This window comes from Melanerpes formicivorus, unplaced genomic scaffold (genome assembly GCF_026170545.1).
Source record: "Melanerpes formicivorus ecotype bairdi unplaced genomic scaffold, bMelFor1.0.p_v2 SCAF_2, whole genome shotgun sequence".
NCBI classification, from domain to species: Eukaryota; Metazoa; Chordata; class Aves; order Piciformes; family Picidae; genus Melanerpes; species Melanerpes formicivorus.
This window is the reverse complement of record NW_027142354.1, coordinates 39,303,528-39,329,086: the sequence shown is the minus strand read 5'-3', so window position 1 is coordinate 39,329,086 and position 25,559 is coordinate 39,303,528. Positions and strand designations below refer to the sequence as shown.

Sequence of the window (25,559 nt, the reverse complement as noted above, 5' to 3'; positions counted from 1 at the left end):
AAAACCCTACAAACAAGCACAAAACAACAAGCAAACAAAAAAACCCAGAAAAAGCCCAAGCAAACAGAAATCCAACAAAAAACAGTTATAGCTATTCATATTGGAATCCATCCAGTTACCTCTAACTAGCACCAGTCAGGCATCAACTATGATTTTTACATGCTGACTAATGAAACAAGTTACTGTTATGTTTATCTTAAATGAAATCTTGGGTTATAAAATTACTGTATATATGGAAACTTATCTCTTTTAAAATTATAATTACAGACAGTAACAGAAATAGTGCAGAATAAAGACTAATATTTGAGGTACTTCTAGACATTAACTTACCTCTTTCAACTGGGTAGATGTCAACCCCCATTACAGGTTTCTGCATTTCTAGGATTATTTGTATCTATTATAGTTTTCACTAGATACTACTGAGTTAATTTAAAAGAAAAAAAATAATAAAAAAGAACCAGCAGTGCCAATATCCAGCTTTTAAATTGCTGCGCAAAGCTTTTTAGCAGACAGGAGTTCCACAGAGGACATGAAATGATATAAGGACTCTGCCAAGGCAACATAAGTGTCAAAGGAGTGCACTCACCTATACTAGGATCAGCTTTCTCATTCAGGGAGCCCTAGTGGACAGCAAGTTCTCCATGGGACAGCAATGTGCCCTTGTGGCCAAGAGAGGCAATGGTATCCCGGGGTGAATCAAGAAAAGTGTGACCAGCAGGTCTAGGGAGGTTCTTCTCCCCTTCTACTCTGCCCTGGTGAGACCACGTAGAATAATGTGTCAAGTTTTGGGCTCCCCAGTTCCAGAGTCCAAAGACCACTACTTGAACTGCTTTTACAATCTCAGAAAGTGGACCATATAGATGACTGCCACCAAATTGATTATTCAGCTTCAGCACTTCTGATCACAAGTGAGACAGAGTATTTGAGTCCAAGGTGTGACCTGACTGCAGCCCAAGAGTTCAGAATCAACACTCCTGACTCGATTTCCAAATGCTTTGACCCGGTACCAGTTACAGATCAACATAACTGAGTATTACACTAGACAAATGTGGGGGAGGGAAGAGTTATATAGTGTAGCATTTCATGATGGCAAAAACCCACACTAAGCTTGAGAAGTCAAGCAGTCTGAAATCAGGAAGTATCTGAACTATATTCATTTAACCATAATTGTGATTTGGACTTCTAAATTTATTGTCATAATTCATGCATGCAATGACATAACATTTGTTTTATGGGACCCCTAATTTGCTTACTAGATTTAAAAAAAAAAAAAAAAAAAAAAGGAAATAAGCAATCAGAATTTTATAGACAGCAAAGCTCCTTTCTGATGGACTTGACTTTGTTTTCCTGCCCAGGAAAACTCTAACAAGAAATCGGTGAGAATTAAATTCTGCCCACTGACTGCCACAGGATTCTTACATGACATTACTCTTATCCTTAATTTCAGGATGCTTAAATAGATATTCTTGGGTCCTCACTAGCAGAAGCATTCAATACTCTTGCAGTTCCATAAAGGCAGGGAGTGTTCAGTGTTTTAAGCATCATAAATTATGTATTTCAAGTGAGAGAGATTACGATAGGATTACAGTCCCAAGGCTACTCAAAGCTGATATCCAGTATCTGTGGATGTTTGACATTTGTGCCGTAGATTCTTATCTATATCTAGTAAACCTTGACTCACAGAAATGTCAGGATAGTAAATTAACTTATTTTCTTGAAGCACTAGGGGGCTAATTAGTTTTTTAAAGAAATTCTATAAAGAAAATAATTATTCTCTATTTAGGTCAACGTGCAAGTGCTGTAGTAAGAAGATATAGGGCATGACAATGTCTTAACATTGCTTCCTATTCAGTATAATGAATGAGTCCAACTCTAAGGAAACATCCTTACAGTGTTGTAACTGGAAATGTGCACCTTATTTTCTAAGTTAATAGTGAGGGAAGTTATTCTTTAGAAATACTACTGACTGTTGTGCATGCACAACCCCCAGTGTCTTTACATCAGAAGAGAACGTGTTTAAAGGAGGTATTTTCAGCAAACAGAGCTTTAGCTAGATGTTACTTAATGACCTGTGATTTAAACCAGGAGATTAGGCCACTAATCGTATGCTTTCTTGTACTATTTTATCCTTTCAGCATAATTAAAAGACAATTATAATGCATACACACAGATTGGACTAATTATTATGGCACCATAACCTGTCTTGTGATTTCCTAAATCTTCAGTGCCAGATTCAGGCAACAGGCTACATTTTTTGCAAAGGAAATGAACAAAATCTTACACATTCAGTTACCAAAGGTGCAGATAGTTTCAGTATCTTTACAAGAAAGGCCTCATCTACAGTCCTGCTGTCTTCAAGCATAAGGTTCTCTCTTTCCCAGTTATGGAAAATCACCTGCTCACAAGAAAGGTTAAAGCCAGATTCCTTTATAAACTATTTTAACCTACTGTTACTCTTTTGAACTAATAACTATATGATATTTTGATGTGACCACAAGAAAAAAAAAATCTGAAGAAATTTGCCCCTAAATGTTGGCAAATTAGTCCAATAGTTAAAATGCTAACTTTTAAACATTCCCTCTCATTCAACATCAAATACTAACTTCTCTCTCTCCAAAGAAGACAGGCATTATACTTCTCAGTTTCCACTACTCAACACCACAGAGAAACTCTTCACAGAAAATACTGTTTTGTTTGGGATTATTTATTTTTCATATGAAAAGTAAAGCTACAGTTGGGTTCACTAAATCTGCATGAGAAGCTTGCCCTCTGGTGACTAACTTTGTGAGAACATACAAGTTTTGTAACAGATACATCAAGGTTGGTATGAATAAAGAATGACTGGAATGTCATTCTGCAGGCTCCACAAGAAACAGTATTAAAAGGTTTAAAAGCAACAGTATGCATTAATTGCAACAGCACAATGTGATTTCATTTAAATTAAGAAGAGAGGCAAACTCAACTAAAGAGAAAATGTCAAGAAGATGAAGGACAGAACTGCAACTGTAGAATAGTCACATACTAGAAAGAACTGAAATTTCAGAATGTTGCCTAAGACTTATGAAAGCCAAAACAAAATAAGGAAACCAAAGGTCCCTCATGGCATCTGTCCCTCAAGGTTATAAAAGGAAGTCTTAGTGAAGGCTCAATAGCCAGAAATCCTTGTTCTTTGTGTCTCACACAAGTGATGTTGGCAGACTACTTGAACATACTCACCTTGGAGCTTGTGAGTATATGGGTGTTAACCCAGACAAAAATTAACCTTATTACAGATTATGTGGGGAAAAAAATTTACTTCCTCCTCAGTAAGATCTGACACCAATTTGTTATACTAATTTCCTGCACTATCACTAACACTATGCTAAAGTTGAGGGGTGGGAGTGGCGTGTCAATCTGGATCACATACAGCCAAAGGATGAAGATTCTGTCCCAGGCTTTGGGCAATTTACTCAGCCTGAGGGCCCTGACTGACTTTAAAGGCAATCAATTTCCATTTCGATCTAATATTAATAGCATGCTAGCTTGAAGTTGAATTGAAAGAGGAAAATACCTCAATATGACCTTTTGTTTCTCAACATAGAGTTCCAGATTTACCTCAGCACTGAATATCATATATATTTTAGCTTCTAAAACATTCAAATGAAGCAGGGAAATCATAAGTAACTCATGAGGAAGAAAAATGGAAAACCAGAAAAGGGTAACTTGTGTTGTATCAGAAATAAAAGCTCATTGACTGGGAAAAGTAAATCATCTCTCAAGTTCCCAGGCACCTGTATAGCTGCTAGATCACATTCCTTTAATAGAAAATGGATAGACAATTAAAAGTCATCAGTTACATTTTGTTCTATTATGTTTGTCCTGTACACCTGCTTACTCAACAGCTTAAAACCTTAGCAAACAGCTGTATTTCCCTTACACCTAGCTCCTGAGCTAAAAGGTTTTCACAAGAGAGGATTTTCTTGATCTTCCCTTGCTTGTGTAGCAAGGACTGTTGAAATGTCTGAGTTAATTGCCATGACTGTTCATCTCAATTCTTTCTCAGTGTCCTTAGCTGAAAGTTGGTGGACGGTAACTTCTCTTTGAAGATACACAAGCATGCAGAGTTAGCTTCCAAAAGTGTAATTGTGTCTTTTCTTGTACTCATCAGGAAATGTAGTTACTGCAAAGACCAGCAGAATTCTAAACAATTTCTGCAACAATCTCAAATGTTGATGGTCATACATGTACCTTTTCCCAGTTACCTCAAAATGCTAGAATATACCAATGAGCCCCTCCTCACAGGTCTCCAAGACCACAACCTTTGCACTTTTATTTAGTTAAGTATTGCTTATGGATTCTTTCCTTGTCAAATGCATTTTGAAACTACCTCTTCTACCACCTGGCACTATTCCTGTCCTACATCAGCCTCTTGGGCAGCAGTACAAGCAGAAAGAGAAAGGCTACCTGCTAGTCCTGTACAATTTTCATGTGGCATTAGTGATTAGAATCCTAGAAGACATGCGGTCAACTCAACAGCTTCCTTGTGCATTCTTAAATATCCTGCACGCAGTACTGCATAACACTTGCCAATGGCAAATTAAATTGTATGTACAAGGTGAAATATGAATCTGCATTGTACTTCTCGAAGGAATACCTTGAATGTTTCTAAAATATGCTCCCTAATATGACCTCTCTTCTCAGAGAGAAAGAGTTAAATAACCTTTTTTTACTCCCCAAAGGCTGCTGGTCCCACAAAGAGGTGGCATGTTTTATTTAAAACAAGCTCTCTCTCAGTAACCACTTGTTCTAATTGGCAAGGCAAGGCTGGGTCCCCAAAGCACACAGCTCGTTACATTCAGTTTGGATTACAAAAACACAGTGAAACAAACTGCATCAAAATGTACAAATTAACAGCTCAGGAGTGCACGACACGGACACGGAATTAGATTGTAATATGGAACAAACTCCACAGGGAGGCTAAGGAACAAATCACTAGTGTTTCTATAAACTAGAGAAGGTTTCCAAATGAGCAAATACACAAAACTGAGCACAAACTTTTTCTATAAATCAAGCAAATTGCTAAATGGGAAAAAAAAAGAAAAAACTTTCCCTCTCCTATCTTATCCATGCATTTATAGGAGAACAGAGCTACAAGAAAGTTTAATAAATTAAACCTATGGGTTGCAAATTGTGAATCTGTAACTCCACTTCCATGCTCTCAGTGTGCAAACATCATGGCAATTAAGACATACTTCTAAACTTTTTTTTTTTACATCATCAGAGAACATATACACAAGAGACTAAAATACAGCTGGTGTTTCAATGAGTCATTTGGAAAGGTAACAAGTTAAAAGGTGAACAGCATATTAACAAAATAGAAAGAAGCTGGCTTTACCATAAAGAAGAAAACATACTAGAAAACAGAGCTACAAAAAACCTACAAATAATGCAAGCTTGAGACAAAAAAAGGACAAAAGTCCTTTCTTTGCTTGTAGATCAATCTGTACGATGGGACTGGAAATTCCCTGACATAAAAAAACCCAAACCACATGGAAAATAGCAGTGATATTTTTTCAACACAGAGAGAAGGGAAAAAATTAAGGCTATTTAACAGTCTTTTCATGTAGCAAGATCATATCTTTTTTAAAGCATAATTAGTATTTTTAACAAATGAGCACCAGGCTACTAAACTATGAATTTAGCAAGATGCAATCCAATGAAATAGCCACTAATGTCCTACACAGAAGTCTACTGATAGGACTGATCGACTGTAAAATGTTAAAGACCTTAATCAAAAGGCATTCAATTTTCCTGCCCTGTGTTAGTGAAAAGACTTTCAAATGTGACTGGAAAAAGTCCTACTGGCTTGAAGCTAGTAGTAGCCTGAAAGAAAGAAACTGAAAAAGAAAATCCCTGCCCTCTTCAATACACATTTATATGTCAGCTGTGAATGAAAGTCTTTTTCTTCCACTAAAGACTGTATATAAATAGAAATACTGCATGGGTCTGTCCTCCATTACTGCTTGCCCCTTCTAAACATTTTATATGGAGAAATATGAGGGAGGTGTAAAAAGCAAAAAATACACTTGAGCAAATTGAACCACCATCTGAGCCACTGACTCCACTGACGTTCTACGTTGCACTGTTGCACACGCAATGCCTTCACACAGCCAAATCCCAGGCAGCTGGGAACTGTCTTCCACACAGCCTCTTAAACACTTTTTCTATAGATAATGCATGACAAAATCATATCAGTATTGCCACAAAGCAACATAGGAGCCCTCTATGCCACAAATTCCATACCATGGAATACCACTGAAAAAAGAGTGGTATCCCAAAGTAGTATTATACTAACTTCACTTAACTTCACAGTGTCAAGCTGCACCAGGGGAGGTTTAGGTTGGATGTTCAGAAGAAATTCTTCACAGAGAAACTGACCATTGGGATGTGCTGCCCAGGGAGGTGGTGGAGTCACCATCACTGGAGGTGTTTAGGAATAGACGGGATAGGGCACTTGGTGCCACGGTTTAGTTGATTAGATAGTGTTGGATGATAAGTTGGACTCAGTATTTCGAAGGTCTTTTCCAACCTGCTTAATTCTGTTCCATTCCATTCCTAAATGTGATCTCTATCTAATTCCTAAAAATTCAGTAGCCTAGAAAGCTTGAGATATTCTTCTCTTCCATATTTTCAATTTTGTGTATATTGAGTACCAGGAAGAGGTAGCATTAACACACTCCATTATTTGTTTGATAGTACTATTTTTTGACAGAAGTAAAACAATTAGCCTTAAGCTTAGATAATACAACTACATTTGAATGAACTCCTTGTCTATTAATTTCTATTTCCTCATCAAATTTGTATGACAGGCTAGAGGAGAAGGAGTCAAGTAAAAACATCTAGTGTTTTCTTCAGAATAACACATACAAACTTTTTTGCACAAAGCCTTTTTGGAGTTAGTAGTGCAAATCAAGCTTATAACTAAGTGAAGGCAAATTAATTTATCCTTTTTTTTTTTTTTCCCTTAATGATATTTCATGGTGATTGCCTTCATCAAGCTTAGCATACATCTCATCTTCTCAAGTTTACTAATTCTGTTAAGACATCTTTACCCTATCAGCTTTGCCCTTTAAAAATTCTTTGAGTACAGAGTAGAAGAAATTAAATGAATGCCAAACAATATCTATATCTGGAATGTTACAGTTCTTTATTAGTGGGTGCTCTAGAAACTAGAAATATTTGTTGCCGCTGTAACCAGCTATACCAATTTCAAAACAATTATTTAGCTGCAAACCTGACTGTCTAATAAAACTGGAAGATGAAGCTTGACTACTTTGAAGTGCTAGCCAGCAAGCACTGTTTTCTGTAGTGTACATTCCATGTACTTCAAAACACAAAGACGGACCTGAACACAGCAACCAATTCTAGCCTAATGAAGCAACAAATTGAGGCACCAGTTTCCATTAGGAGCCAACAAAGGAAATACCATACCGAAAAAGAAACATTTTGTGTACAGATAAACTAGTACACAGTGCTGTTTTCAAACTTCTGAAAATGCTTGCTGCCTCTCTAGCAAAATAACCAAAACATGTGGATTCTCATTAGAAATTACAAGGATATGGAAAACACAAACTCATAAGGGTTTTAATCATTCATTTAGGAATGAAAACTTAATGAAGAACTGAATAAAGAATAATTTATAATTTATCATACAGCAGGATACAGCAAAATTTGGACTAGCAACATGCAAGATGCACCTACTGAAAAGGTTTTCAGTGAGCAAGCTGAAAGCTTGACTGAGGATCAGGTTAGCAGTTGATTAACTGCAAAATCTATTCAGGCAGGAATGCTGATTTTTGCTAGCTTACGCTTACAGTAGGTGCTATTACTGCCAGACAAGGCAGCATTCTAAATAGGATTTGTGAAGACTGAGGGAAGAAGAAACTGTGTTATTGAAGTGATTCTGAGTCACTGTAAACATCCAATTTTGTAAGCTCTGAAAGTTATGGGTGGCTTGGCAGGACAAAATAAAAGTCTGCTCAAAAAAGCAAAATGGTCAAGATGCACAAAAAACATGAAGTAACTCTAGAAGCAAACATCTGAGTGAGTTCAAGAAACAGAAAGAAAAGCAAGCCATTTGATACTTCCAGAAGCAGATGATAGCTAGAAGTTATTAGGGTTAGGGGTTTTGTTTGATTGTTGTTGTTGTTTTGGGTTCCCCCTCCTCCCCTTATCAGATCTTTCATATTCAGGAGAATGAAAGATAACACTGAAGCTACAAGATTTCTTAATCTGGCATAGAGCTAAGCATATATTTTGAAAATACAGATGTGGTTCCAGCAATACTGATTTCCTACTTGACAGATGGAGACAGGAAAAATACAGTCATTTTGACTCAACAAGATATTCATATGCAAAGAAAGGTGCTTGATTTCAAACTGAAAAATAAAACTGACCTAGGAGTTGAGGCCCCTAAAACGCAAGAGAATTCTTCGGTTAGAATAGTTGAAGTATTTTTTTTTTCAAATTCAATGACGCTCATCAAGCATTTCACAGAACAAGAACATAAACACTGCATAGCAGGTTTAAGAGATGGACACCCACCTCTTGAAGTTTCAATTACACCTGAAGGGCTATGAAATGCACTCACAAATCCATGAATGCTCTATCATTTTATCTTCCTCCACCTTCCCAAGTGCATCACTCCACCAACGCATCCAATGGTGTACTTACCTTCAGGTTCACATGCTATTGAACAGCTGAAATCCACTGCCAGCACCACTCGTCCCAATGCTGACAGCACCACAATAAATTAAACTTTGTAGACTTGTAATCCAATGGCTTCAAGGCAGACTGCATTTCTTTGGGTGATTTAAGTACAAAGTCTAGTTTTAACATTTTCTCCATTTAAATATTTGTTCTTACTCTGTAATAGTTTGTTCTGTACAGGACTGTTCCCAGAGGTACTAATTAAAATAGAGTTATTGAGGTACCAGGTGTTGTTTCTGTGAATGTCTGTAGAATTCCTGCCTGAAAGGCCCTACTTTGTAAAAGTGGCTTGTCAAAAGCACTCAGCAATGTCCCCATCTGAAGCTGATATTAACAAAATTCATAAATCTAACAGGAGTAAAGACAGATTAATAAAGAGTGCTTCTGAAAAATTTCACTCATCACTATCCTGCATTTTAATCATTCAGATTTCACAGTTTACCACACTGGAAGGAGGGAGGTTGCAGTATTACCCAAAGATGCGGTGACACTAAGGGATATTCTCTGGTCACAATTTGCATTTTTCTACTTACTAGCCTAGCTTCTGATTTATTCTAAAAAGAAAAAGCATGCTTTATTGCACTTGGATTGTAGATAAACAAGAAGTCTGAAGCAACTGTGCCTTCCCCATCTGAAGAGCAAATTTATTTGAAGCAATTTAATATGTAGTATTACACTTACACTGTATCTGGAGACTTTGCAGCATTGCTAGCACACGGTCAGCACCAAATTAGAGACAGAACGTTGTAAGGTACTTTGCAGAAGTACAATTAACTTGAAATTATTTTGGAGAGGCCCTTGAACATTTCAGAGTCTGCTGAATGTTATTTAAACCCTGCTTCTACAGGGCTCAAGTAAAACACATCAGGTATTCCTTCTTGGAACAGGCAGATGAGGTGAAGAGGAGGCAAAGCTGGCTGAAGAGGATAGCTAATATCATGCTTCTCTCAAGTATTTATCAACCTTTATTTGCAAGCCAAGAACTAGTCTGTGGCAAATGAACAAATCTGTGCTTGTACCAAAGAGCTCAGTGATTCTTCTCCATCTAGGGCAAAACATTGGGCTCTTCTAGCAAAGCACTGCAGGTATCTGTGCAATACACAGCTCACTCTTGCTATAGAAATCTGAACAACTCCATCTCTATAATAATAACCTGTGAAAAATATTCTCATATTTAATGCAAGAAAATATGCAGTCAGACAAAACAAGGAATTCCAGTCTCCAAGCTACATAACTGGACAAATGAGAGTGAAAATTCACTGAATTTGTCTTGATAAATTCAGAAATCACAAGCATTTGGTCAAACAAGAAGGCAAACTAACAGCCCCTGACCACTACCCTTTGTTCTACTTCAGTGCTAATTAATGTCACAGACATGAAACTATGACAAGAGGATGGGGAAGAGAAGAAGGACAGAAGCAAGGAAGAACTCATGATCATGCATTTACAGAATTGTCACAGTTCAGAAAGTCTGACAAACCAGTAAAGATAGGAAGGTTCAATGTAATAACTGAGACTGCAATATAAACCAAACGATTTATGTTGCATTATTATTTATAATGAATGTTTTAATCTCTTGATGACTTTTTTGCCCTTTCCCCTCTATATATATAGGAAGGTAATGCTTACACAAATATAAGGGGCTTTGCTGCTATGTGCATCTGAAATTATTTTTTCTCATAGGAATATTGGATTCTATACCTTTTAACAAACAAACAAAACACACCCAGTCATTTAGTAAAGGTACTAACCTTTTTCGTTGTGTGGATTTCTTTTTTCTACAATAAAAGAGAAAGGAAATGACAGTCAAGAGAAATACTAATTTCCAACTTTCCCTCACATACAATTCTTCAATACATTTGAATTAATAGTGTGCTCTATTAAAAGAGAAACAAGAAACACGTTTTTTTCACATCACATCTTTGGAGTGTGTGGAACGGTGAAGAACATCTTGCAACACCTTACTTGCTTAAAATACTGCTGTTGTGGTGATCAAATTTACAGGAATACAAGTACACATCTTTCTATTTCAATACTGTGGCTGGAAATCCAGTATAAAAAAATATGTTAACAATATTTCAGTAACATCACCAAAAAAATCCCAAACCAAACCAAAAAAACATGCCAACAAAAAGCAACTAGGAAAAAACCTCAAAGCCAAAAGGACGTTGGAATTATGAAGTTACTACTCAAACAGAACAGGTTATTTCAATGCTACTTGTTAAAGAAATCATAGTTAAGATCTAAAAAGTAAATCTGTCTTCTTCCACAAGATTGGTTTGTTCCAACTAGCAGTAGTTTAAGGTATTCAAACTCTTCAAAAGTCTTATTTCATAAAAATAAACAAGCTGTAAGGAAAGTCTTGAAGAATTTTAAAAGTAAACTTCCCTCCCCCTGAATAAGCACACAAATATTCAGGTATCATCTTGTACTTTTACCGCATTAAAAAAATGAACTTGATCAGATGTAGTGCTAATTCAGGAACATTACAGAATATAAACCAAGAACCTTTCTTGTTGTTAAAAAACCCCAACCAAACAAAACTAAACAGCAACAAAAAAAGGAGGGGGAGAGGGAACCCCAAACAACCAAAACCAACACAACCCTGTAAAACCAAAATAAAAGATGCTTTGCTTAATGCCTAGTTTGCTGGCTGTGAAGTTTCCTATACTCAGTTAAACTCTGAATACAAGAGATGGGACATTTTAATATTTGTGAATCAGTAATTCCACTTTTCTGAGGTACACATACAGTTCACAGTTCCAATATGAACACAACAGTTGTGCTGAGTCAAAGACCTAGTAGCTTGTTTATGACTCTGGTCAGCTGGGAAAGAGTACAAGGAAGTACTTGCCCTTTTTCATTAGACCCTTTCCTGTGATCCCTGGCTTTGGAAAACAACCAGGTAAGTACATGCATCGTTTTACTGAACAGCCTTTGACACTTTTTATTTGCTATGTGTTTGGTTAATAAAATTATGCTGAACCCAAAATCTGAAATCTAGAAGTTAAAATTCATTTTTTTGTTAATAGCAAAACACAGGAAAAAACCAACACCAACACCCCTCCACCTCCCCACCCCCTCCCCCCCCCCCCAAAAAAAAAAAAATCAGAAAAAGCTTTAAAGTTTTAGCTTTTAATCTGAAATTTAATGTTGTATCTGCTCCCTCAAGAGAAAGTAAAAATCATTAACTATGACAGCACTTTAATTACAAATAAAAATAAATTTACAATACTAAGTAATACCCCCAAAATTTAAGAAAGGCAAAGCTAAAAGATGCTAACAGGAAAAGGTCAATAGGAATTCCTAACATTTTTACACAGTAGCAATGACTCTGCAATAAGAAAATAATATGCTGCAATCAGGATTAGCCTACTCATGAGATACTGACAATTCAATGTGCAAGGGCTGCAAGTTAAAAAGAAATTGAACAAGAAGTGTTCTATATCAACTTCTCATTTTTTATCCATGCCATATGTCAGAGGTTATAATAAAATAAATCCTACAAAATGCAAAATTACGACTCAAGATTTAAGCATTTTTAAAGCCTCATCATCTGTATAGGAGCTGTGCTGACAGTGGAACTCTGTAGTTCAAGGGCATTCCAGAATTCCATAAACTTCAAGAACAGCGTTTGATTGGTGCATTCACACAAGAGGTGATCAGCAAATAAAAGAAGCACCAAAGTAAGGGAAATCTGATTACATATACACACCGAGGGAAGAGAAGCCCATGCATAAATCCTGGAAGAGATGCCAACAATGTGGGTTCGATAATCTAACAAAAACACAAAACCTTTTACTGCACTTACCAGCAAAGCATTTGGAACAGAGATTCATAGTCTTGCTGGACCTGGGGCAAAAATAAAAAAAAAAAAATAGAGCTAAAAAATTCATTATAATTCTAAGCAATACAGGGAAGTTTTTGGGGAATGAAGCAAGGGTACAGAGAGGGTAAGAACTGAAATGGCTAGGAACCAAATGTAAGGGGCTAGAAGTGGCTGGACTAGGAACAGTGACATGGGAAAAAAGACTTTGTATGGGCAATCTCTTTCCAATTTAAAGAGTTCCAAAACATGACTTCAACACATTTACCTCATATATGAAAATAAGCTCACTTTACCATTCCGTGAGTATTATACACTAATTCGTATCTTTCTCTTGCAATATGATAATAATGATAGGCAGGAAGAGCCAACACATTCCACTTGAATATTAGACTCCCCTTGGCAACCGCTTTGCAGTCCTGACAAATCCTAACTACAGTACAGCAACAGAGAGATTACAGTATTGGAATTATAAGGACATAGACAGATGTGCTCTTGGAAGTCTAGCCGGAATGACTTAAGTTCTAACCTCAAGCTGTTCATTAGTTCCCTCAGATGCATCCAGCAGTAATTTAAAATAACCTGGCTGCCTTTGCACGGGCATGGACTAGGATAGCTCATATGATCCATTAGTGTGGCTCAGCTTTGAGGACAGGAACCTTTAGCTAAGAGAAAAATCAGCTGGAGCAAGACAGCAGTATCTTAAGCCTCCCAGATGTCTTCTAAGTGTTTGTGCAATTATGTCACAAGTGTTCACCCTTGTAAAGAAAGCCAATAGGATCATATCAAATAAATAAATCTATAGACCTCCCTAAGGTTACCATGAAATTTTCCAAAGCAATACAATATGGGAGAATAAGTTTCTCCCAGTTTAGGAAAAGTTTTCTTCTAACTTCACAACATCTCCTTTGCAGAGTGAGCTGAAGAATACTTTCTGAAGTTCTTCGAGTGTTGAAATGTCTTTAGGTAAGAGCAACCCAGTTTCTGTTCCCAGTATTTTATTTGTTCGGCGTTCTGAATCAGCTCTGCCATTACATGTAAGCACTAACACCATCTATGCAAATTAATTCTGCATACACAAAACTGATTGAAACTACAAAAACAATCGTTTTCTATTTGCACTATGGACAGAACTTTGAGATGAGATCTGCATCTTATTACAATATGCATGCCATAAAAATCAGAACTGCTTACTATCTTGAGAAGTCTTAATAATTTTTTCAATGCAGTTATACCACAAATGAACACACCTATCAGAAGTATTACAGAATTTGTCCCTTTCCTCAGTTTGCAAAAGGGCATTTTGAATGACCTTCAGGTAACAAAGTCAATTCAGACTTGGTCAATTGTATCATATTATTATTAGTCACATCAAAACATTACAGATGCTTTTCGGTTCATGCACATTTGAAAGCTGGTTTATAACAGGCTCAAAAATTCTAGGAGAACACAATTCACTGCAGATATGAGACATAAGCATTTGCCAGCTATAGCAAGAGCCACAGACACATGAAAGCTAGTTTTAAATGCGAACAGTAAGTGCACAGGACAAAAGTTAATTCCCAAGAAAAGAAATGCGGAACAGCATTTGTAGCCATACAAATACATCATCAAATTGGTATATACTCAAAGATTCAATATCTATGTTGACAGTCTGCACAGATTATCTACCTTCAAAAAAACTGCAATTAAAAACAGCATGGTGAGTCAACACCTACAGCATTAGTGTGCTGCAGTTCAGTACTCACTGCTTATGGGTTAGACCTTCTGGAGCAGCTCAATATGCCAGGCAGGAGCTTCTCTGCAAAGCCATTAAACCCCAGGGGCAGCAAAGAAAAAGAAAGGCAGAGTTCAGATGGTTCATATTGGTGACATTGGAATGGGCAATGACAAATGTTTTCAGTGGCTTAATCAACCATCTCAGATGTTAAATATCAATTCAATGCCGCAAACAATATTTACTTGCCAGCACATCAACAGTGGAAAACACACACACACAACATCCAGCTAGGTATGTGGGGAGAAAAAAAAAAAGTGGGGAAAAAAAAGCTGCCAGTTATTCATAACACAAAAAACACCCCAGATTTTCTGAATGGGCAGTGCTATTAGAAAAGTGGTCTTGTGAGCTAAATAACTTCAGTTTACTGTTACAGTTTCAAGGATCGCTTTCTCTCTAATCCTTTTCCATGCTTTTTTAAGGCATAGAAGTCAATCTGAGGGAGGCTGCTATATAACATAAAAGTCTATACTATGAGTGGTTTGTTATTTTTTAGTTTCTTTTACACAGTACTTATGTCACTGTGGATCCATCAACATTAAACCAGAACTAAGAAAATGACATTTTTTATTAAAGACAAGATAACAATGTTGACCAACAATCAGCTCCTTTTTGAAAGTACAATATTTAACTAGAGTAAAAGCTTCACAAAGAAAATGCATTAAGCAGTTTGCATATGTCAAACTCAATAGGTATTATCTGAGAGTCATGTCAAAAATACGTTTTACTTGACAGACATTGACAGCTCTTTGTTAGACCGCAAATTCCCTCCTCCCATTGCTACAATTTCTTCTTTACAGGAGGCAAGATTTCTCTTACCGCACTCTCAAAACTGAGCAAACCCGCACGCTGCTGTTTTCTCCATGAAATAAATCTTGTTAACCACATAGCTATTTTGCATTACAAACTTGCCATTGACTCCAATATTCATCAGAAACTCATGCTTGCCAGGCAGGAACACCAAAATACAACATATATTTGCTACTGATGTATATCATACATCTGCAACATCTGCTCTTTCTAGAGGCAATTTTATTTGAAACACTCAAATCTTTAAAGTACTGAACAGTTCTGGTCATGACACAGCCCTGTTTCCACTTGATAAGAAAAAGAGGGTCACAGCAGACCACTCCACTTAGAGCAGGTGATTTGCAAGGAAAGCAAAACAATTCCGATTTCTAGGAACATAAAGTAAAATTACAAGTGTAAAGGAGAGTAAGGCACAGTGAAGCTAAAATTCAAAGTCAGTCTTGGCAACAAGAATTGCGTGTTTTAGACTGCAAGTTTTTACGCTGACAACCAACGCTTTGACACCCTGCTGTCAAAGGTTGGTGATATTTGACATGCTCCTGAATTAGATACCAAATCACCATGCTTTTTAACCACACATATGAGGATAATTGCCAGATGTCTCTTATAAAAGTCAGCTTCACGCTTAGCAACACCTAATCCAGAATTACTTCAGTATACAATTTATATGTACAATATCCCTAGACAGCCAGTTTTATATTGATAATTTGCAACACAATTTAAGATGGCATTCAGAAATACATTCATATTTATGGATAAATCAAGTCAAATAGAATGGTATTACCTCCAAGGCAGAGCATAAAGTTGAGCCCTATTTGAAGGTACTTCCATCTGCCAAAAAGAAGCCATTTAACTAGAGGGTGACACAAAATTATTATGCAGATTGGAAACCACAGGGTGAAGCGAGCTCAGAAGGTCAAATAGCAGAGCAAGTTAGAGGCAGAGGACACTTCGAGCCTGCTAGAAAACCCCAAAGGCTATAGAAGGATCGCATACAGTAGTTCTACAGGGCTCAGACTAAAAATGAGTGTAGGTGTTGTAAGTGCTTCCTTTTTTCTAAAGAAAAGCCCCCACCCCCTTAATAACAGCCATGAAAAGAGTAAAAATTACATAGCACCTTTGAAAGGAAGAAATTTACAGAAATGGGAAAACCAGGAAGCTGTATTTATGCTTTAAGCGATAAATAAATTACATGTCAGGTTAAAAAGAAAAAAAAAAAGGCTATTTGAGGCTATTCAAACTATCATCCCTACTTGCACTGCTGTGCAACAAATGTCCATAGCAAAAGAAACTATTTGAGCTTTCACACAGATGCACAAGCAGGCCACCATAAGGTCCTAACTTCAGTGCCATCACTATCTGCACCTTCAGCTAAAGGTGCATAATGCAAAGTGAGAGTCAGCAAGAGGCATTAAATATCAAAAATAATATACTTCAAATTCTATGTATTGATATATAACTAATTGCTTCCCTGATTTCATTTTCACCTGGTACTTCCAGTACTTTCCTCCATCTAGTACACTAATAGCACTGAAAGTTATTTCCTTAAATTTATACCCTAAATACACTATGAATTATTCCTTTTCTTTCCTGTCATTTAGGAGTATACCATTGCAAGGTACCATTCAAATCAATGTGCATTCTTCTCTGCTTCACTGGAAGATTGCTTTTCCTTTCCTCTCTCCCAGTACATGATTTTATTATTATGAAACCCTATCTATGGTAGTATTGCATGGAAACATATAGAACGGAGTTGAAATTCTAGCCATGAATCTTGAAGACTCTTAGATGTAGAGTATTTGGTTCAGAACAGCCAGAATCTACAAAAATAATCAATCTTAATCTGAATATTCAGGAACAAATTATATGTGTAAATTATGCACATTTGAAGAGAGTTAAAAGAAGTACACAGAAATTTATCTGATCTCAGGATACTCCATAACACAAATGCTTTCTACCAAGAAGCTTAGAGCAGCACACCTAATAAACCCTGAAGGTTTTGTAACAAAGTCCTGCATCTTCCAGGTAAGCACCTCCAAGTGTCCTCATCCCATCTTTAAAAGGAAAGGAAAAAAGCAAACCATGAACACCAAAATCTACTACTAGCTTAACTCCACACAAGTGCCAAAGAGCAATACAAAATGTGCAGTTTCATTTGTACTAGGATGTCTCCTACACTAAGGTAATAGTGAGCTGCTTTATTGAAGTAAATTCCCATCAATAGCAAGAATCGTGCAGCTGCACTAGAGTCAAAATAAGCAAACATTGCAGTATAGGTAGTATATTCTCAATGCTTGATAAACAGCAGCAGAATAATAGTCATTCTTGAAAATACATATTGTTGTTTTTACAGGAGGGGATAATAAAGAGTTCAGAGAAAAAGTGTTTTCATATAGCATACATAAATTAGATATTTAAGCCACATATGCTAATTAAGTATGACTGCAACATCACATATTCTTCATTTTTATTGGGAACAAGGTTTTCCAGCATATCTAGAAATAATTCTTTAGGATTCAGTCTATGACTTAGGAGTAGGAAAACATATCTGCACCACTGGCACTCTAATTGTATTAGGGATTAAATGCATCATGTTAAATGTTTCTTGGTCCCCTTCCACTACAACAATTAGAGTGGGATCACAGTCACTACAGCACACATGTATCTCAGCCCCTGTCCAAGATTGTCAGGGGCTGCATGTTTACAAATCATTAATGCAATATGAATCATATTATTAATTAGTTAAAAATACAAAGAAGCCTCTTCCCCATACATTCAGCACATACTACTTCATGTATTTAGCAACACAGGACAAATATATGTTACATCAGTACATTTAGACTACTGTAGTTAATGGTCTGTCACCATTTCCATTATAAAGCAATTTCCAAAGGTTTATAACTCTGCTGAAGAATTCACACTGAGCTGTATCTTGGCATACAGCAAAAGGAAAGCTATAGCCCACATATGTTTACCTTCATGAAATCAGGCTAGAGGATTATTTATCGTTAAAAGAAAATCGATCCGATTTTGTAGTGCCCTTACACTTTTCATCATTCACTTACAGCATACAACCCTTTACTTTGTACAGGAAGGAAGTTAATTAGACTGTGTTAATAAGACCCTCAATCGTGTTTTGAAAGTTCTGTATATCCTGTACACTCACTTCTGAAGAAAGCAATTTTACTTTTATAAACCTCCTGTGTTCTAGCATGCATCCACTGCTCCTTGTCCTATCACTAGGTGCCATTGAAAAGGGACCATCACCTACATCTTGACACCCACCCCTCAGATACTTATAGATGTCAGTAAGATCCCCTCTCAACATCCACATACACTCAGATTTTTAAGTGAATTACAACCTCAAATTAAGTATTGTTCAAATGCAGACAACGCTCTCTACTTCTTCAGCTGTTCCATACCCCCATGCTCAGTAATGAGAACTCTAGCTCAATTAGAAAACTGTTATCAGTAAAACTGTATTATTTCTATTACAGTGGGGGGGTTTGCTTGGAAAACATATGACTATTCCGGTTTTGGACATCTCATTTTCACCACGAACAATTTAAGTGTCACACATCATTTCTAGATTTTTGTGAAGCTGCTGAAAAAGATGCTTTGGTTAGTGAGTCACACATTCATCAGGCCCTCAATTTGAAATGAAATGGAGGGTAAACTTTATGCACGGCACAGTGTGGTAGTGCAATGCCCTTCTGGCAGCATTCCACGCTCACAAGATATGCTGATGCATCCCAATGAAGTAGCTGTATCCCAATTTATTTATTTTTTTTTTTTCTCCAATGGCTACACTAAAGTATTTTTTTAAAACTCTGTGGCTGAAGCACTTGTCATGTTTTAAATATACAAAGACATTGAAGTGCTTTGTTGACAATAAGAGCACAAGTACACAAGAGCAGGATAGGGAAATGGGGAAAATACAGAGCCACAAAGCAGCTCCTTACTTTTACAAAACATATCATGGGGTTCTGACACAAAAGCACTGACAGAATTTCAATTTGAAGCCTTTTCCAACAATTAATAAAATAAACTACTAAGAATCCAATGCATCTAAATGAGGTAAAGCGGGTTGCAAGTACTTAGATTTTATTCAATTCAGTTTCTACCTGAGCTTACAAAGTTCTTGCCTTCCAGCAAAGCTAAAACACTTCATAGTCCCATGAAATATTGCCACACTGCTAAAAAACAAACAAACAAAAAAAAAAAAAAACAACCCACAACACAAAAATCTCAGTAGCAAAATCCTATACCAAACATTCCTCTGCAACTCTCCAACATATTTTTTACAAACGTGTAGTCTGCTATTTAAAGGGCAGAGAAAAGGTTGGAATGCCAAGTATTGGCAGAATTTAAGAGGCCTTTGTAAAGCAGGAATAAAACTTGGAGGTTGTGATCTACCCACCTTCCACAAATTCCTCAAGGTCATTACTATTTATGTATCTTGCAGGCAATAACTAACATTATCCTATGACATCAATCATCTTTTTCACAGTAGTATCGCCAAGGATGGAAGAGACCTCGAGGATCATTGAGTTCAACCTGTCACCACAGACCCATGACTAGACCATGGCACCAAGTGCCACATCCAATCTCCTCTTGAACACCTCCAGGGATGGTGACTACACCACCTCCCTGGGCAGCCCCCATTCCAATGACGAATGACTCTCTCGGTGAAGAACTTTCTCCTCACCTCGAGCCTAAACTTCCCCTGGCACAGCTTGAGACTGTGTCCCCTTGTTCTGGTGCTGGTTGCCTGGGAGAAGAGACCAACCCCCTCCTGGCTACAACCACCTTTCAGGTAGTTGTAGAGGGCAATGAGGTCACCCCTGAGCCTCCTCTTCTCCAGGCTAAACAATCCCAGCTCCCTCAGCCTCTCCTCATAGGGCTTGTGCTCAAGACCTCTCCCCAGCCTTGTTGCCCTTCTCTGGACACGTTCAAGTGTCTCAATGCCCTTAATCTTCTTCAGACTTACAATATGAAATCATATCAACTTTATATCAACTTTATCTTTTCCTTCAGTTCAGATACTCCAGTGATAAGCAACACTTGATTGCCCATTGGAATGGGCTGCCTAAGGAGGTGGTGGAGCCACCATCACTGGAGGTGTTCACGAGGAGACTTCACAGGGTGCTTGGTTGCATGGTTTAAGTTGGTTGGGTGGTGTTGGATGATAGGTTGGACGTGATGATCTTGAAGGTCTCTTCCAACCTGGTTTATTCTATTCTATTCTATTCCATTTGTGTTACTCCTTTTACCACAGGGTCAATGACAAATACTAAACAGTAAAATATTGTTAGGAAAAGGGGGAAAAAAAGCTGGAGGAAACCTCAAGAAAGTATCCATTTTGTCTCCTGACTTACAAGACATGGCTAATTATACATCAAGCCTCCTTAAGAAACTTTCTTGAAACAGTTCCTGACTGGAACTAGATTTAGCTTAGAAAATACAAAAACTTTTAAGTCTGGCTCATGTTAAGCCCGGTGTACCTCTGCTTTATGCCAAAGCACAGAGAAGCATTTTATTTTTAAATCAAAGTTATTTTTCTGTATTAAGAGAGGGGGGAAAAAAAAGTACTTTTAAATCCCTGGCACTATAATGGGTAAGAATGGTTAGAACTTTTGAATGCCAGGAGAAAAAAAAAAATAAAAAAAAGAGGGAAAAAAAAAGCCTTGCGAAGTATTTCAAAGACCTTGCCTGTTGTATGCATATTTAATATCACTGACAAGGTCAACTTATATAAACCAGCTTTTAAGAAAAAAAATTTAAAATAATTGTTGCTTAGTATTAACAAAACACACTAACAAAGTCTGGTTTAAGTACTGTGTCATAAGTGTTCTCCAAAAACTAACACAATAACAAAGTAAGATAAAATCCTTTGTTGCAGAGATCTAATATGTATTAAGTCAAACACTGCACAGGCAAAAAGGAGTTTAAAAGGCTGACCATCCCAAATAAGAAAAGAGCAAGCACTTGAAGGTACACTACATGCAAAAGGAAGAGTCAGAAGCCCAAGTATTATTTTGTCTATTCATTTCCATGAGTTAAAGCACAGGAAGCTAGGCTTAGAAATAAGGCAGTCAGAAAGAAGAAGAATGAACATCTGTTGGACAAAGCAAGAAAGCATTGCTGTTCCAGGACTTGTAAGGAGCGCTGTCTTCCTATTCAGTAATGAGCAGGTTGTCCAGCAGGATACCTCGCTTGCATAGACCTCCCTAAGCCACCCCCAAAAGCATCAATATAACAGCGTATTTTTGTGAATGAGTGACAATCTCACTTCTGTAGTTCTTTGCACTCCTCTGCCTACTGAACCCTTCTGGAATTGCATGCTACAGTAGAATTATAGCACCTCCTGAAGAATTTTCACAAGGTACCTGCAGTTTTCCTGTGTGACATACTCTAGGTGATCCTGCTCTGGCAAGGGGGTTGGACTAGATGGCCTTTCAAGGTCCCTTCCAATCCCTAACATTCTGTGAGTCTATGTTATTACACTGTTCATAAATACACATCTATCTGTAAGAAGCTAGTAGTATGTAAGTTAGCAGACACTTTTTCTCCTCCCCATTTAACACAGAATTCAGTAAAGTCTTAAAGAGGTTAGCTGGAGGTTCACTGTTGGAAACTGACTTTCTTTCATCCTAGCTAGTCTTGTACCCAATTGTACAGTAAGAAAGCAGCATGGCTCTTACTTTAGCCAGTGCTGCCTCTACATGTGACTACACAGCCATTTTCAGTTCTCAGGTGGACAATTGTAGCCACATCTCATGATACTGCTCTAGAGAATGAGAGCGCTTCAGGTCTTCCTTTAGGACTTTGAAATGAATCATATCAAGGATGTGTCTACACTAGGAGTAATCTGTCAGTTAATTATCAAACAATAAATTCCTAAAAACAGATTCACCTGTAATGGCAGAAGACAATTCTGTCCTTCTGGTACAACAAAATTAAGAGAAAAGAAAACCAAACACCACCACAAAGCAAACAACAAAAACAACTGTGACCGTTTGAGGCTGTGCCTTTAAGAAAAAGAGACAGTGCTGGGACACTATGGCACCAAATAAAACCAAAAAAAGGCAAAACTGAAACAATAAACCCCAACAACCACCAAACATCCTAAAGTAACTTTCAAACATGGAAGAAACCACTGGAAACTCATCATAACCAGTGCAAAAACCACTGAGGTCCTTTCTAGCAGACTGTCAGTTGTATTTCAACTACCCAGAACTATCTTGCCTAGCACAATGCTTATCTTAGTCACACAGGAATTTTGTTTAACTTCCTAATAGCACTCAGGGAAAAGTCTGTAGCAGATTTCACATCTCTCAGGTACTGAATGCAGACTCCTATAGCCTCAAAAATCACCCCAGAGATTAAATAAAAAAGAGAAAGAGAGAACGCCACTCATTTGCTATATTGCAGAAATGTTATAAAGTAATATTTGCATCACACTTCACACAAAGTCTTAGTCCAGAAGAACACTTTGGATATTTAACCTTGAGAAGAGTTCTCCTCTCATATGTAGCTTCTGAATTTTCTACCACAAAGCCAATTCAGCACAATTCCAAGCAATGCAGCATTTCTAGCCAGCACTGTGGCCTTCCAGTATCTGAAGGGGGCCTACAGGAAGGCTGGGGAAGGACTTCTCAGGATCTCAGGTAGTGATAGGACTAGGGGGAATGGAATGAAGCTGGAGGTGGGGAGATTCAGGCTGGATGTGAGGAGGAGGTTCTTCACCATGAGAGTGGTGAAACCCTGGAATGGGTTGTCCAGGGAGGTGGTCGAGGCCCCATCCCTGGGGGTGTTTAAGCCCAGGCTGGATGAGGCTCTGGCCAGGCTGATCTAGTGTGGGGTGTCCCTGCCCATGGCAGGGGGGTTGGAACTAGATGATCCTTGTGGTCCCTTCCAACCCTGAATGATACTATGATAAAACTACTCAAAAAGTGTGGACACGAAACACTACAAGACTGAAGCACTGACATTTTAGTCTGCACTTATCTCATAGGCTTAAAAGACACATGATATGAAAATCATTTTAACTCCCATTCACCACTGTAAAAGTTCCTATGCTTCTGTTATCACAGAATACATCCAGTTGGAAACTCAGAGATCATCTAGTCCAGCCCTCAACCCAGTAATGAAGGGTCAACACTAAAACATGTCCTTAAGTGTCAGGTCCACACACTGCTTAAACAACCTCCGGAGACGGCTATTACACCACTGCCCTGGGCAGACCTTGACATGGAGTAGAACACTGTAGACAATTCTGTATGCTGTACATCAGTACTACTTCAAATCTACTACAAACATTCAAATCACCTACCCGCAGGCATACTTCTAGCTACCATCCATCAAACCTGAAGACCACCAGAATTTGTTAAATTAGAATCAGAGACATGAACATCAAAACTTATTGCTTATTTATTTATCAGCTGAAAATGTACACAGACCAATATTCTTTGATCAGAAATCAAGTCTTTGTTCTTTAAAATGCATTAGGGTGTCTGAAAGCAAAAGAAATTATGCAGGGGTTGTGACATGTGCAACTACAGCCAATTTTTAAAATGTCTTTTAAAAGCAAACATTTTTTTTTTTTAAATCACTTATTTTCCTCAGAGAAGTTTCTAGTGTAAGCTAGTATAGTTTAACTGAAAGTTTCTCAGAAAGATCAGCTGTGTCCCATGATGCTCTCCACCAACACAAGAGGTTAATTTAATCACCTTTCTTTTTTTGAGCACATTCTATGAAGGACTGTCTAATTATTTCAGTGTTTAACTGACCTTTTCAGCAAATATGGCCTGGACTTCAAATCTCAGATGAGCTCTTGGCATAAAAATTCTGCAGAGCTCTTGGGGGGCGGGGGGGAAGTCAGACATGGCAATACAAAAATGGCAAAGGCAGCTGGGGAGAGACTGCTCATCTCATATTAGGCAGTGCTTACTTTCCCTTGGCCCTCACACGTAGCTAAAGTTTGAAAATTAAGTTGACCATTTACTGAGTAAAAACTCCGATGATCCTATATGCTTTCAAATACACCATAGGTACAAACACCAAATGGGTTGTACTCACACCTGATGAGGCATCACAGAAAAGCACCCACACAGGACAGAAGTTAGCACACTTGCTTTCTGCTGTGTTACAAATTCTGCACTCTGTGGATCTCTGGCAGTTTGCACTGCACATTTATAATGCTCTAGGTACCCTAACATCTATGAAGCATTTTATAACTCAAACTATTAGCACACAATGGTTCCTGCTGTTGTAAACACTGAATCAGCTGAACTACTAGAAACACTAGTGAAAATTTACTGCATAAAAGGAAATGTATTACAGAAACAGGTTGTCATGCTTTAGTATCAATGGATGAGTCATAGCAGGACTTAGAACAAGTTCAGAAGACCATCCCTCAGTTCAACAAAATCCAAGTTAAATCACAGCCTGTTTACATTTGTATTGCAAAGCTGCAGTGAATGCCATCTGCAGTGGGCACTACTATATGATAATCCAGCCTGCAATACCTGCAGATAAATCTATAGGGAATAATTACCACTCACAAAAATTGGACTCTCCTATTAAGGGCCCATCAGCAGTACATAGTCACCAAATACATTTATTGATATAGTGGTCTTGTACATTTTGGATAAAAGAGGAGATGTTGAATACTATATTAAGAGAAGCAGGCTAAATCTTACAATTCATTACAGGATTCAGTATGACATGCAAAAGAAATCAGAAGATTTCACAGTAATTTTTTTAAAAAAAAAGGTAATCTACACAAAAATTTGTTTGCCTCTTCCATCACAAGAGTTCTGGTCTACTTTTTCCTGCTTCCCTTTTCAGCATAAGAACTAGGAAATCAGAAGATGGGAGAGTGAATACATTGGGAAGTTATGGCCATGAAAATAAAAACCAACTTAAAGTAAACATGGATATTTAATACATTTTAACAGAATAAGAGAGGCATTGACAAAATGCTTCAGCACTGAACAATACCATGTATTTCACCTCACTTCCTGCTCCCTCAGCAAAGGTTTGGGAGAGCTCCCACTTCTGCTCTTGAGACTTTATTAAATTCAGCAGAAGCAAAGAACTAGTTTGACAGTCCCAACAGTTCTATTGATAAATGTAAAAGCTTTTAAGTGTCTCTGTAAAGATTAAATCAACAACAGAATAGAAAGAAGAGACACTTTCTTTCAGCAGTCCCTTTTTAAAAGCCTAAGTGGCTCAGGCTTTTCAACTGGCTGAAGCTTCAGACTTCAGAAGTAAACTTTCCTGAAATTTTCATTTGTGGGTCATCTGAGAATTAGAATTATCAGAATTCCCAAACACTGATAAATCTATGCATCACACAAGAAATGACCAAATTTTGCTTCCCTTTATCCCAAA

At 37.5% G+C, this 25,559-nt stretch overlaps 1 protein-coding gene across 2 annotated transcripts in view; it reads right to left on the bottom strand.

The window, feature by feature from the left end:
• ZFAND3 (zinc finger AN1-type containing 3) overlaps positions 1 to 25,559 on the bottom strand; it is a 163,999-nt gene that overhangs the window by 115,998 nt on the left and 22,442 nt on the right. Inside the window, exons 2-4 of one of the 2 annotated variants that reach the window (XM_068157538.1) lie at positions 14,323 to 14,375; positions 12,560 to 12,600; positions 10,500 to 10,526 (exon numbers count right to left, since the gene is read on the bottom strand). In XM_068157538.1, the coding sequence (XP_068013639.1) occupies positions 10,500 to 10,526; positions 12,560 to 12,587 (55 nt within the window). In that variant the 5' untranslated portion in view covers positions 12,588 to 12,600; positions 14,323 to 14,375. The remainder of the gene's footprint in view (positions 1 to 10,499; positions 10,527 to 12,559; positions 12,601 to 14,322; positions 14,376 to 25,559) is intronic. The other variant, XM_068157530.1, reaches the window with a different exon arrangement.